At 39.3% G+C, this 15450-nt stretch overlaps 1 protein-coding gene across 1 annotated transcript in view; it reads left to right on the top strand.

Moving 5' to 3' along the window:
* Positions 1–5754, top strand: part of LOC101854558 (cyclin-dependent kinase 18) — a 49472-nt gene extending 43718 nt beyond the window's left edge. Inside the window, exon 6 of the mRNA XM_035968659.1 lies at positions 5696–5754. Coding sequence (XP_035824552.1) covers positions 5696–5754 — 59 coding nt within the window. The remainder of the gene's footprint in view (positions 1–5695) is intronic.
* The last annotated feature ends 9696 nt before the right edge of the window (positions 5755–15450 follow it).

The raw sequence follows: 15450 nt of genomic DNA, 5'->3' as shown, positions 1-15450 counted from the left end.
TCTCTCTCTCTCTCTATCTATCTATCTATCTATCTATCTATCTACCTATCTATCTATCTATCTCTCTTTCTCTTTCTCTCGCTCTACCTTATTGTTGTTTACGATACCACTAAAGCTTCTATGATTCTTCAGTTGAACAGTTACAAGACCTAAAAATAATTGATCAACATAATCGTAGAAGATAAACAATTGTGTTTGGGTGGAAACTACTGAAACCAACCCGTAATGTGAAGGTCGGTGTGTTTCTCCTTATCAGTAACCCTACAGAGACGTGTCGTCGACATGGTGGAATCAGGCGCTCGTCAGTTTTTGGGTTTATAGAGTTACTGACATCTTCTTAAAGCCTAATCGCATACATCTTGCTTATGACGGAAACAGAAAATGCAAATTTAACTTGAATAAAAGAGGTATTTGTAATTGGTCGCTTATAAGCACCAGGAGGCTATCCCGAAAAATGCTGTTTTGAAAAAATTGATGGTAAAGTTATTGAACCCTTGTTCAGTTTCTGTAAAAGACAAGGAGAGTTTTATTTATTACCAAACAAGTAGATCTATACACACGAATGAAAACAAAACTTCTCCTATAGGTAGGGCAATGCCCACTTTTGGTGTCGGTCAAATTTCTTCTTTCTTTTGTACTTCTCATCTTCGTTTTGTTGTTGTTTTTTTATAAACTAAAGTCCACAAAGAAGTGTGTTTTTCAAAAGGTTCTGACCCCCCCCCCCCCAAAAAAAAAGCAACGACAAAAAAACAAACAAACAAAAATTTAATTTGAAAAACATTCCCCAAAGACCAAAATAAATTCCCGGCTTCTTCATTATTAGTATGACAAGCGCTTGATTTCCTTACGACGCCTCACAAGTGTATCTAACGAGATAATGAAATACGTCTGCTTTGCATCCCACCAATAGAAATAACCTCAATAACATATACCCTGCCTCAATTAATCATTTTTATTAGGAGATAAATTAGTAATTCCTGGACATTGGCCAGATGCGGTACCTTTTTAATGGTTTTGTTTCCTTTATGTTGTTGTTTTTTTTAATCCATCTTTTTGCTCTAATTTTAAAATATTATTTAACAGAAGTGGGGTTGTACCCAACAAAAACAACAGCAACAACAACGACAACAACAACAACAACAGCAACAACAACAACAACAACTACTACAACAACAACAATTTAAATAACTATAACAAGAGCAACAACAAAACGATTAGAAAAAGAACATCAGGAACAAAAACAAGAACTAGGTAGGGAAAATAGGGATGGGGGTGGGGGGGGGGTAGTGAATCTAAAATACACAAGTAAAATGCTGCCTTTATTCTGCAAAACAAACACTTGAGGGAGATGTAGGGGAGAAAAGGGGGTGGGTGGGGGTTGTTGTTTATTGAGTTTTTTTGTTTTGTTTCGTTTCTGGGTTGTTGTTGTTGTTGTTTTTTTGGGGGGGGGTGAGTTTGGGGGCGGGTTTGGGGGGTGGGGGAGATCACATGCTTTGATAGCTACATCTACGGACAGACGTCTCATGAGACTGGGCTACTGAAATTTACCCCCCCCCCCCACCTCCCAAGGACGTTTAAAAGGCTGCGTTTGGTTTGTGTTCGACCTGAAGTGGTCATTTTAAAGGAAAGTTTTATTTCTGATTCATTACAGATCCAAACTGACAGAACTTCTCTACTCATGACACCAAAGGTCTTGGGGGCACTTAACCATTCTTTCGATACCGTGCACAGAACTTACGAAATGTCAGGGAAGATAATGTGTTTGTGGAGAGGTTATGTTCAATAGAAAAAGCTCTCTGTTCTTTACTAAATTTAACCATGATTTCAGAAGGCAAAGGAAATTTGTGAAAAACTAACATCTGAAAACTTCTGTCGACTTGTTAGACTGCTGTAGCCCGCAATATGGCGCGATTGTTGCAACTCTTAGTGAAAGGTCTAATGCGAACTGGTGCATCATGCTACGAAAATGGGGGCTGGGTGGAAAATGGGTTGTTTTTTAATGGGCCATATAGAGCAAATATAAAATGAATATCAGACATTATTTTGGCAAGTTCTAATAGTGCTGGATCTCACTTCATAGTGCCTAGGTAGAATGCAGGATCTTTAAAAAAATCGTGCGCAAGAACTAGAACGATGACAACTCCCCTGTTCGTTTAATGTCATCTATACCATGCTTTAAATGCCATGTGACTATAAATGTGTCTGTTATATAATTTTCCTTGTCCCATATCTATTACACCAATTTTTTAAATGAAATTTGTACTAAGCTGTGCTCGACTCATTGGTTTGATATCAATCAACCTGTGTTCAGTTTGGATCTTATTTTTGTAAGTGTTTTACGGCGCTCGCAACTGCATTAGGTCATACGAGCGGTGGGACACATTAAACTTTTACATTTGGTAGGAAATTTTGAATTTTGCAGGGGTGTGACCGAAGCCTATTCTTACCGATTTTAGATCACCAAGGGATCTTTAACCTGCGCAACTTGCACACGGGCCCTCCGAGACTTTTCGCCCTTTTCTGAGAAGGCCAGGTGTAGATCTTTCCTACCAGAAGATCAGGGGTGTGGCTGAAAGACACCAGTAAGAAGGAGCCTAGGAGTAGCAGTGGAAAGGCTGCAGAAAAAATCATGAGCCCAGAGGAGGGGGCAAAGGAGGTGAGTGGGTGGGGGCAGAAAGAGGAGACGAAAGCAGACGACAGAACATTGCAAAAGAGCAGGAAAGGAGCTGAAAGGAAACACTTTTAGAATATAATTTATTTTCGGTCGCTACCCGGATTCGAACCCGGGACCTTTGAATGAGAGGCTAACATAACTAACACCTTAACCTCTAGGCCCACAGTTTGGCTCTGAGTCTCAGCCAATTTTGCTTACGGGCCAAGTTGAAAAGAGTGCTGCTGTTTAGACTCTTCAATAGGTTTGAAACCTTACCTGTGTTTTGAAACAAAAACAAACAAACTAAAACGCAGACAAAAAAAAGACAAAATCCATTTAACCTGTGATTTGCATGAATCAGCATAGCCAGGCCATCACACAGCACGCTATTCTTTGGAAGGTGACAGGTTGCAGGTAAACGTTAATGGGACGAAAACGCCTTGTTACGCTGTGCCCTTGCCGGCGACTTCGTGATGAAATTGTTTTCGAAAAGGCCAAGAAACCAAGAGGAAAAGTGAATTTGACAGAGAGCAGGAAATTGCCCTCCTTAAGGTAAGGGGAAATAAAATTTCACATGCTACACAAGTTTGTCTGTTATGGAAGGTTATGGCCTACACAGGTTCGTAGAGATTGCCGAAGAGCCTCACAAAAAAGACTTGATACTAAAGTTGTTCCAGTCGCATACTAGATATACATTATCAAAGACACACTCTAATAATTCAAATCGACGAGATGTTTCTTAGTTTGATGGCGAAGGAACAATTTGTCGATATTTGTGCATTAGAAAAAATAAACCGATATTCTTTTCACGAGTTGTCCTGATGTAAAAGAAATCGGATTCTTTTGTGTGCAATACAAAAGTTGTATAACTTTCTTGCATATTTTCTCACATAAGTATCGGGTTTCAAAAAAGAAAAAAAGAAAACGGAGACCCGGTTAAATGGGCAATATCTGTGTGATCGCAAGGTCAGTTTTAACATTTGAAAGTAGTAAAATTCAAACAAGGCTACGTCAGATTTTACCATATGAAGTAAATTAATCCACCATAACCGGCATGTGTTATTGAAGAACAGATGTATATAGAATTTTTATCGCCATATAAACTCTGGGTAGCTAGTGGCTATTTGAATTAATATGTTTCAGGTCTTTCTATTCAGAAAAGGTCGAATACGCTACAGGAGAATAGATAACCCTATGGCATGTTTCAGGGTAGATTCTTTTGACTTTCCATTTAACATTGAGTTTTGAATGTCTGATATTGTTTGTGGGTTATTTCTAGGCACAGTTCGTCCATAGAGCACGGTTGTGCAGTGCCGCCCAATTTTTTTTTTTACGTTCTTTTACGTAAAACACCCTCAATAATAAAATAAAAGAAGCCAGAAACAAACACTAGCCAAATATTATATCACAACAAGGTCCTAACTGGTGCCATAACTGTCATTTCTGTGTCTATAGCGCCGTGAAACGTCTACTATGCCATGCCAAAGTCCACGCACTTTAGCTAAACATAACAGGATATTCAACAGATTAACCTGACCTATAAATCGCTCTTGGGGATAACCCAAGCAATGACGACACTCGTAGCGAGTTTGGCGGTACATTAATATTAATAAGACGGCACATCTCAAATGTGCTCCTGCCGAATAGTGCCGAAACATAGCCCGCAGTTGGCAGTCTAGAAATAAATGCGATAGACCCTGCGCTATTCTTTGCCATTTTTATGTGAGTCACGGAGCAATCCGGCGGTGTGCTCAAGTGAATTGTTATTGGTCCATTGTCTGTCCTGCCCATAGGCCTAGATGTACACTATAGGTTTAAAAGGAGATAATTCTATGGTCCTGCCACTATTTTAAGTGACTCTGTGACTGTTAACCTGGGGGGAGTGAACGTGACGGTCCTGTGAGTGAGTTGTGCCTTTGAATGGTTTTGTAGTGGAGTAGTGAAAGTTATTACTTGAGTACTCAGTTCCAATACAGGATGAACGAAATTGATGTTTAGCTAACAAACAAATTTAGTACTAGAAGTCAAAGTGACAAGTGAAAACAATGAAAATAAAAGCAACAGGTCCTCCCTCACCAACCCAAAGATCCTAAAATTATACACCGTCTCATTTACTATGTCCTTGACTGTCTTCAGCATGCGATAGCTGAATTGTGCACGTCCACTTTTTAGCCCCACGAGCCGCCCCTGGTTATTTCTGTAGATTTTATCATAAAATACTACAGAAAACAACCGAGGGAGTTCAAGATGGAGGAATACAGTGATCATTCATTTGAACCCTTTCGGCTTTTAAAGCGTCCCCCCAACTGTTCTTGCAACATCAAGGGCCACGCTTAGTGTGTTGGGTGTGGTCCCATCTTAATGGAATCAGGTCTCATCAACAGCATGACCTTTCTCCTCCTCAAATGTCTCCAGAACTTTCTGCGCACAGTGAAATGTCTGTCTGATGCAGCGATCGTGGTTTTACCGTCCTTGTCGTGAAACCAGAGCGCACCAAATACGCATCCGTAGCTACACTTTCAAGAGGTAAAATTGTGCGCTTTCTCAGTCTCGGTTAAAAATTTAAAAACGTGATACAGGTACAATGATTTTCCTCAAATTGAAAAGTTTCAAGTCCCGTTGTTTAAATATATTTTTTAAATATAATTTTGTTGAAATTAGAGCTGAGATGACAGAGTTAATTCCCTTTCATATGTCTTTTGTTTAACTCCCAGTGTACATACAACATAGTCTAATGAACAACACGATACAGAGAGAGAGAGAGAGAGAGAGAGAGAGAGAGAGAGAGAGAGACAGAGAGAGAGACACAGACAGACAGACAGACAGACAGACAGACAGACAGACAGACAGACAGACAGACAGAGAGAGAGAGAGAGAGAGAGATTCCGGTCAGAATTAATGCTGAAGAATAACATGTTTAAACTTTCTAAAGATATAAACCCAGACGATAAAGATGAGGGGGAAAATTAGTACAAGGCGTGCACTCCAAGCAGGAAACAATCTGACAAATTCAAAAATTTGAAAACATTAACTGCCTTTCAGGGTTAGTCTGGGCTGAGAGTGATGCAACATCCCAGCAGATCGACCGAAATGCTCGATAAAATGTTTCCCTACTTTGGAATCGAACTAGGGTCTCCTGCGTGCGGCAGCGAAGCGCCTAACCGCTCCACCACAGACACTATATAATATTGATTCGCTCATAAAAACGATATTTCTTTCTGCCCATTATCAGGGCTTTTTCTTTTTTTATTCTTTTTTTACTTTGGATTTTGAGTTTTTGAGGGGGTGGATGGGGTGAGGACTGTTTTATTTTTGTATAAAAATTTGTGTATATTTTTTCTATACCATTATGGAAATTGCCATCTTAATCATAGTATGTTTCTTCTCTGTTTTCTAAGCGGAAGTGAACCTATGGAACAGGCTGACTTCCTCTTAGCGCAAGTTGCCCAAGATCTAATGGGGGATCTAAACACACGGTACAAATCCGCGCCGCGCTTGATTGAAAGCTTATCTTGCCCGGACGCGAAGATGTTATCTCAACTTTCGCTTTATCAGGACTGATCAATTTTCTGCTTGGACGCTCCTCCCGAAGGTGAGTGATGGCCCACATGGTGCGGGACACTAAGCACAGCTCTTCCGCAAGGTTTGAAGAGTGAGCCATCTGGCTAGAAGTCAGAGGGGAAGAGAACAACTTGGAGATAATGTCCGTTCTTATTTTTTGCTTGTTGTCTAGCTCTTCCGTGAGTGAAACAATGGACGGATGAAGAACGAACAAGTGAGGAAATAGGTTTGCGAGGGAGGGAGGAACGGGGGGAGACGGTTTTGCGGGGGGGGGGGGGGTGGCGGTTTTTTTTTTGGGTGGGGGGGTAGATTTGGGGGAGCGACGGACTGCAATTTTTAGATTAGAAGAGCCAGCGCATGCAATAAATAGACGTGTATTATTTTTAAGTTCACAGTTAAAAGAAAAAGCTTTCGTCGGTAACTACAGCACATTGACTATATTCTGCTAGTGGGGGATGTTTATTTAGTTATAGATAGTCCGCTCGGCTAAAAATGAGAAGGTGACTTCTGGATACTTCAACGTTGATAGTTTTTAAAAGTCATAAAAGTGCGAAAACGGTTTGTTTTGTTTGAGGGGAGGGGGGGTGTTTTGTTTTTAGTTTTTTGTTGTTGTTGTTGTTGTTTGCTGCTGCTGTTTTTGGTTGTTGGGGGGGGGGGTTGTCTTTGTAATTGATAATTTTTTATTTTTTTTGAGAGGGGGGGGGGGTGGTTATTGGCTAACAAATATGTCATAACTGACATCATAAAGAATGACAAATTATATTTATCACACTAGAAGATATAAAGGGACTTTAACCATGAGTAAGAGCAGAAAATTGGTTGATGTATTTGTTTTTGTTGAAGACAGTTTGGTCTATATTATTCTGAGCCGGTCTGATGCTCTTCTCTGATCTGACCAGAAGACCCGACAAGGGGGACTCGTGTGTACGTCCCATCAGGCCAGTGTAACCTCTGACAGTTCGGGACGGACTGACACGACTCTGTGCAAGCATCAAGGGCAGCAGGGGTTCAGAAACAAGGACAGGAGTAACCGAGGAACACTTCCCACTTGGAATGTTCGCCTCCATGCATAGGTACATTACGTACAAGTAAAGAAGCCATTCCCTTGGACATGTATTCGTCCTGAAATTCGTCCACTTTGGCGTTCACAATTTGCCATAATTTGATTGTACCTTTGAATAGAATTAGATTTTGTCGCCAGAGCTGTTACCCTCGTGAGGAAATCTCAGAAGCCAAAATTAGCAGAAAATTATTATGCTAACCGAGTCCCCACCGGATCGGCACGAACTCTAAATCTTTCTGTGTTTGTTTTAATGCTTGGGCTGAAGTGTATACAGGTTGATTTCTCAGTCAAATGTCAAAGTCTTTATTCTTTGCAAAACAACACCGTCACATACTGTTTATACACTGCGAACAGCTTTAACCACTGGAAAGAGATAAAAATTGATTATCAAAGTGTGTTGCTTATTTGTGTATTTTTATCATATCTCTAACACCGAAATGAAAGAGCGATGTTGTCAAAATGAGATTGATATGTGTTTTATGAAAACAAGCAGTGCCGAAATTGACACAGCCCCTCTATTTCCTTAAAAACCTTAAGTTAATTAAATTAATATTAAAAATCTATTTACATAACTGTGCCACACGAAACTGATCAGGACTAAAATAGAAGCAACTGACCCCAGTTTAATTTTACTAGCGTTTTCTGCTTGAACAACAACGGCATGGACAGACGTAGAAAGGAAAACAGAATCCAGAACAAGAACAGCAGCATCAACAACAACAGCAACAGTAGCTCCTGTACAACGGTAACAACAATGACTCACAAATCAGACCAGTGAAATATTTGCGTTACTCGAATTTCTGCAACGAGCGCTGGTTTTGCATATGCCTACAGGTTTCTGTAATAGATCTGTCCTCTCTAGAGTAATTAATAAACGACCACTCTTACAACTTTTAGAAGTCGTGCTTTGAGTAAGTAAGAAAAACATGTTGCTATGAAGTTCTGGACAAAGTTTTTTTAATTTCTCGTACGTTTAAAACAGTTTTCTTTCTCAGTTCCTAAGGTATTTCACTAAATAGCATATCTTACACTTTAATGAAAATAAGGAAGGAATTGACCTAGGGGAAAGCTGGCGCTAGTTTGAACAAATTCCCAAAGGTAAAATTGTGTATATTGGTGTGATGTCGAGAATGAACAGCAGTTCGGAGGTGAAAGAATAGCGTTGGATTTATTGGCTGAAAAACAGGTAAAAACCAAGCTGTCTCTGTCCAAAATAAAAAAGAAGGGGAAAAAAAGACCGGGAATATCAGGCAGAAAGAAAGAGGAAAGAAAGGAGGTCGGCAAGGGGCACGTGAGACGACACGGGGGTATAGAAGTGGCTGAGGCGTGGAGACTGGTAAAGAAAGAATGAAATGAAGGCTTGGAGGAGACGGGAAAGAGGAGGGGAGGGGAGAGGGTAAATTAACCAAAGGGGCGAATCTTACAAGAAAAGAAGGGAGAGAGATAAATAGATAAAGAGGAAGGGGGGAGGGGAGGGGGGACTTGGACGGGAGATGGAATGAATTTTTTAAAGAGAATGGGGAAGGGAAAGGGTTCATTTGTTAAAAAGGGAGAGAGACATAAAGGAGACAAACGAAAGAGAGAAAGGAAGAGATAAAGGAAGAGAGAAGAAGAGAGGAGAAAGAGGAAGAGAGAGATAGAGAGCGAGAGAGAGATAGAGAGAGAGGGGGGGTGAGGCAAAAGAAAGTTGGCGGGGGGGGGGGTGAGGGAAGGGAAAGGAAAAAAGATTGGGCAGGAGAGAGGGGGGCTGTATGTAGTTTAAGAGGAGAATACGGATAAGTAAATGTGGAATAAAGAGAGCTAGGTATTCCGACCCAGAGGTGAGTCGGTGGAGAGTAGGCAAGGCGAGTTTCGGCAAAGAGGAGAGAAAAGAGGGGAAAGTCTAGTGTGTGTGTGCGTGTGAAAGAGAGAGAGAGAGAGAGAGAGAGAGAGAGAGAGAGAGAGAGAGAGATAAAGAGAGAGAGAGAGAGAGAGAGAGAGATAAAGAGAGAGAGAGAAAGATAGAGAGAGAGAGAAAGAGAGAGAAAGAGAGAGAGAGAGAGAGAGAGAGAGAGAGAGAGAGAGAGAGATGATTCTTTTTTGGGGCATTGAGGAGCTAAAAAGAGGGGGGAGCTAGTATTTTTTAGGAGACGGGAGATGGAAATACGGACGTAGGTCTGATTGAGAAAAGAGGGAGGAATAAAAGGAGGAAGATGCTATGTTAGGAAGAATGATTGTCTACAACTAGAAGAGAAGGGGAGAGGGCACCGAACGTCGGGATGGTTTGTGTTTGTGAAGAAAGGATCATCCGCTGGTGATAAATCATTAATTGAATAAGAGCCTGTAAGGCTCGTTCTGCGCGATCGATAAAATCTCGTGGCATGTCCCGTTTATCAGAACAGGATGGGCGGGTTTTGCTGATAGAGGGCATGCTGAGGCAAGGGGGTTAATGAAGGTCTTCTTAACCATGATATCATGATGCATTGGGCAATACTTTGGGTTTGTTCCGTTTCCTTTCCTGTTCGTTCTAATAATGTACCAGAGATATGAACTCATTTTGTTGTTTAAAAAAACAACAACATGGTTTTGTTGGGGGTTTGTAATAAAAGAGATTCTAATAGCGATTGACACAAAAAGATAATTGAACAGTAATGAGATAATGATACAACGATTCAACAACCTCAACCTTCTTTTAAAGAAAATGGAAAACAATCATTATTTGGTTACTTTCATGGAAGTCTGACTGAGTCTTGTTTTCTTTTCCAACAGGTTTGTTTATTGAAATTATATGTATCCAACTGAACAAAGCCCAAGTTGTTAGTGTCTTTGAGTCTCTGAGTCTGGATTTTCCTTTGTACAAAAACACTAAATGGAATATTTCCGTCCTCTGTTCCTAAAGGTGCTTTGCACTTTGTTCTGGATTCAAAAGCAACTGAAGGAACTACGGGAAGACAATTATATCAGTAAACCTTTTGAGCCCGGAGTAGAGACTGCCCAGGTAGGGTAGTTACCGAGCGCGGAGGAGAGGGGGGGGGCGTCGTTTTTGCTTATACTACTATTTTGTTTGTTTTCTTTGTTTTTGCTTTTGTTTTGTTTAATTGTTTGTTTGTTTGTTTCTTTACTAGTTTATTTTGTTTTGTTGTGGCTGTTTGTTTGTGTATTTATTTGTTTATTTATTTGTTTGTTTGTTTATCTGTTTGTCTGGTTGTTGTTTGTTTTATTTGTTTATTTTTAATTGGGAAGGGAGGGGGGGTCCGAGTCCATATCTGGCTGTCACTATTGGTTTGTATATTGATTATGTCAACAACTGGGTGATTAGAAACAAGTTCAAACTTAATTAAGATTTAACCGAGATTCTTTTATTTAACCCAAATAACCGCCCATAGAGTAGATCCCATTTGAACTGAAAAAGGAATACTACCGGTTTTTTAAGAAAGGGCAAAAATTCTGGGAGTGTATTTTGATTCAAAATTGTCAATGGAACAGCACATAATTTCAATGATCTATGACCCATCTCGTTTTATCAATGGCATATGTCTATAATTTTGAATGAATGCTCATTGACAACTCTCGTATCATATTTCCTTTTCTCACGTGCTGCTCACTTCAGCTTCAAAGGCCTCGTAGCCAACCTACCCAACACCACTCTTCACAACTTACAGCGAGATCAAAATCTCGTTGCCAGGCTTGCACTTAGAAAAAGGAAAAGGGAACACTTTACTCTCACATTCATTAAGAACATTGCACTGGCTCCTTGTGTCAGCTAGAATATCGTATAAAAATCATTGCAATATTATGCTACAGCTACAAGTGTTTCAATAACAAAGTTCCTTTATATTTTAATGATCTTATACAGATTTATGTTCCGTCTATTTCGCTGAGATCAGGCGATAAGTACATTTAAGAGTTCCAAGGAGATGAAATAAACAGAAATAGAGCATCTTGCTCCATTGTAGAACTTCCTAACACACAACATCGGAGTTTACATTTTAGAGACACATTTAATTAAATCATTTCTAACCCAGTAATTTCATTTTCCTTACAATATTATGTGAATGGCTATGTATCTATTCTGTGTACTTTTGTTAATCTTCTACGTATCTCTATGTGAGTATGTTTGTTAACATAGGGATTGCATTGTGTATATTACAGTATATTAATTTGTGTATGGTTCATATGTGTGTGGAAAGAGAATGTGTGTGTGTGTGTGTGTGTGTGTGTGTGTGTACACACACACACACAAAGAAACAATCAAATGCAAACTTAGATAATGAAAAAAGCACCCCCCCCCCCCTCTTTTCCCCCACCGACTCAAACAGGTCTATCAATCTATCAACCAGTCAGTTGTTCTGGTTCTGAGATGTGTTGTCTGAATCTTCTCTCAATCGCTTTATTTATCATACCGTTAAGGCACAAGAGAAGCATGCATATTCATGTCATTCCATTCTCGTGGCTCTTCCCTCAGCCAGCGTCCGGTAAGCGCTAGCCTAAAGTTCCCACGACGGTCTTCGGACACGCACATCCCTAATCTGTCACGGCTCTGCCCCCGTCCATCTTCTCCTACAGCGAAGGGAGGAACGGAAAGCCACTGCTCAGACGATCCAGCCCGTGCCTTGCATTATTAAAAAAGCTCACCTTTCTATCATTCCTGTTTTCTACCGTCCATATTTTGGCGTTACCGCTTTGTTATCATTGTATTTTCTACCACGATTTTGGTGCCAATGTTGATTTTAACATTTATTGCTGTGTAGTCAGACCATTAAGAAGAAGACAAAGGCATTGTCGCATGATAGGTATTATATTTAAGAAGTTTCTTATTTATATGATGATGATGATGATGATGATGATGATGATGATGATGATGATAACTTGTCTCATTTTCTATTTGCACCCGTTAAAAAATCGTTTCACGGCAATACTTTGGGACTTAAAATGGCAATGGGTTGAAATTAACGGCATCCTGAATTAGATCCCTGTAATTCTCTCCACCCCCCCCCCCCCCCCCCCTTTCCCTCGTTCATCTTGTACTGTCTATCTCCAACAGCGCCAGGAGCTGAGAAAACGACTGCTTAGACGGTCCGGCCCGTGCCTTGCATACATCTTATCATTTTTTGTTGTTGCTGTTTTTGGTACTTTCAATTTTTTTTGGGGTAGCGCCATTGCTGGTGGTACCGCTGTTGCTCTGCTGTTTCCAGAAGGGATATTGAGATAATTTGAAGACGGCTGTTATAATGATTATTATTATTATAATTATTTTTATTATAATTATTATAATTATTATAATTATTATTATTATTATTATTATTATTATTATTATTATTATTATTATTATTATTATTATTATTAAAATTATTATTATTATTATTATTATTATTATTATTATTATTATTATTATTATTATTATTATTATTATTATAAAACAAAAGGTAAGGATAGCTGTAATGGTGTAGCTTTAATTGTTTGTTTTTTCACATGTACTTGTCATAATGATGAGACCGGGGATGTAGAGGATAGTGATGATGATGGTGATGATGATGCATGACGATGATGATGATGATGATGATGATGATGATGATGATGATGATGATGATGATGATGATGATGATGATGATGATGATGATGATGATGATGATGATGATGATGAAAAAACAACTTAATTTGGTCTTTAAATATCCATAATCATGGACTACTTTTTCAAAACGTTCCATTTGAGTTGAACGGATTCCCGTTCCCTTTTCTCATCTGAACTGAAATTTGAAACTGGGGCTAAAACCTATGATGTTACTTTCTTCACGTCCCGATTAAACTTTGTCTCTTGTTTTCTATCTCTCTTTCAAATAATATTAAAAAATCGACACTGTTTAATTCGTACAAGAGGCGGACTTCAACCCAGCCTGTCAGGGCCAACCTGGACTGAAAGGGATACAAGGTCCTAGCGAAAAGACAGAGATACTCGATAAAAATTATCCCCACCCTTCACGCAACAGCGAAGCTCCTAACTGCTATACCACAGACGCTGAGACTTAGACATTTGTAAACTGCAAACCATGGGGAGACCGAAAAGATTCTGAATTGATTTCGGTAACAATCCAAGAGCCTGTGCAGAAGGTGGCACTTGTGGTGATGCACAATGCGCAGTGAGGTGTACGAGGAAACAGAGAACACCCAAACTGAGTAGCTAACAGCCCGGTCGTGTACGGGGATATAATTATGCAGACTCCTGAAAGCAGAATCATGCTCTTCTTTGTTCTGGCCTTGTTTTCTATTTTCATCCCTCCGTTATCGATTTTAAAGATTACCTTGCAATGCCCAGAAGTTTTACCTAACCAAAACGTCACCTTTTTGCAAACAAATGAGGTAAGATGACTAGGGTTAAAAAAGAAGGAAAATGGCCTGTGTCTTCCCGCAGCACCGACTGTAAACAGAACCGGATATCCGGTCTGGGACAGCGCTCGTGGCGGACAACAATTTACGAAAGGCCCATTACTTGGTCGCTTCCTTGACAACGGAAACGGGAACGAGGTGACGTATCTCGGTTCAGTCAAGCCTACCACGCCATGCAAAAAGGGCGAGATTCCATTCGTCTTGTATTGTTCCTGCAGAGAAGAAAGGGGAAAATCAATGATTGTTCTGTTTTCCCTGAATCCAAAGAGTGTACCGAGCAAAATGTCATGAGATTAATGTAACCTCCACCCAAAAGATTTAAACATGACGCATTCAAACGCCCATCACGTTAGGCAGTTTTTGACGTGAACCGACTTTTATAATTCCTTCATTTTCATTTATTTTTTTCTCGTCCTCATTTTCTTCCGGGCCTTATTTACTTCTTTACTTTCTTCTTTCTTCGGTCGTGTCTTTCATCGATATCATGTTCTAAAATAATAATTTATTATTGTGATGAACTTGTTTTTCTTTTACAGGCAGTGGCGTCGAATGGTTTATGAAAAGGATGGGCTTGCCGTGATCAAAAATAAAGTCGCTCAGATTAAAATGGATGCGTATTGACTGAAAAGTCAGTAGAACACGCATGTAAAAAGACAACATGAAAATGTGAATAGATCGAAAAGTATTAGGATATAAAATTGTTTGCGACAATACCACACCAAAAAATAATGGACTTACCAATGTGTCTTAATATATATGTACATGATTTGAACCCTTCTGAGGGGGGGGGGGGGTCTTGAATACATTTATCAACAACATTTTGGTCTAACTGTGCATCTTTCATGATAAGATATTCAAAATTAAACTATCTCCATTGCTTTCCACCCACAACAGAATGCCAAAATTTCGTTGGTTGATGTGTTCACAGTCTCTGGGCAGCTACTGTATGTTTGGCAAAGGACTAAAATGAGTTTCCAATAAGAATTCTATAGTGTGGTCAAAAATTCGCTGCGCAATTTATCCTCGGATATCTTCTTACAGGGTGAATCAATTCACCCATACTTTTGATAGCATTTTGTATTATTTTGTCTTAACTTAATGATATTGTTTCTACAAGAATCGAGGCTAGGTTTAGAAACTTTAATTCATAGATTTATATAAGTATAAGGTCCTATAAATCTCCATCACACGAAAAATGGTATTGTTCACAGCACTTCTCGCTTCTCACACACATTTTACATACGCATAGGCCTACGTCACAGCACACGAATGATACTTTTTAATGGCAAAACTGGCTACAAGAAATTAATTTTATAGCGAACACATTTTAGAACCAAAGACTCTCAAAACATGCTTTCAGTAAGCATAAATCTCTCAATTAGAAAGAAATGACGGACCTGCTTTTAACGGCGATAATGCCTCAGCTATAAACCATTTAACATCGAAGAAACCACCCACTTGGATTTTTATTTAGTATGTATTAAGAAATTTTCTAGAATACAACCAACAGGTGTTAAAAAAATATTGATAAGTTAAGACCAATTGATACAATTAATTTTGCAAAAGCTGGATAGTTTATGTTCGATAATTTAGGAAATACAGGTGTAATACAAAAGTAAATATGTGGTAAAGAAATTCAGGTGGGACTGAAGCTGCAAGCCCCACCACATCAGACGCCAACGTTTACAAAAAGAGGGAAATGATATGAAATTGAACGAAAAACACTTTTTTGTCACGTGTCGTTTTTCTCGAAGGGGTCAAGTGTTGTTATTTTGAGTTTTAAAAATATGCGCTATATTGTTTATAATAT

Source organism: Aplysia californica, unplaced genomic scaffold (assembly GCF_000002075.1).
Source record: "Aplysia californica isolate F4 #8 unplaced genomic scaffold, AplCal3.0 scaffold00072, whole genome shotgun sequence".
NCBI classification, from domain to species: Eukaryota; Metazoa; Mollusca; class Gastropoda; order Aplysiida; family Aplysiidae; genus Aplysia; species Aplysia californica.
The sequence above is the reverse complement of the archived record's forward strand: the minus strand, read 5'-3'. Positions and strand labels throughout refer to the sequence as shown.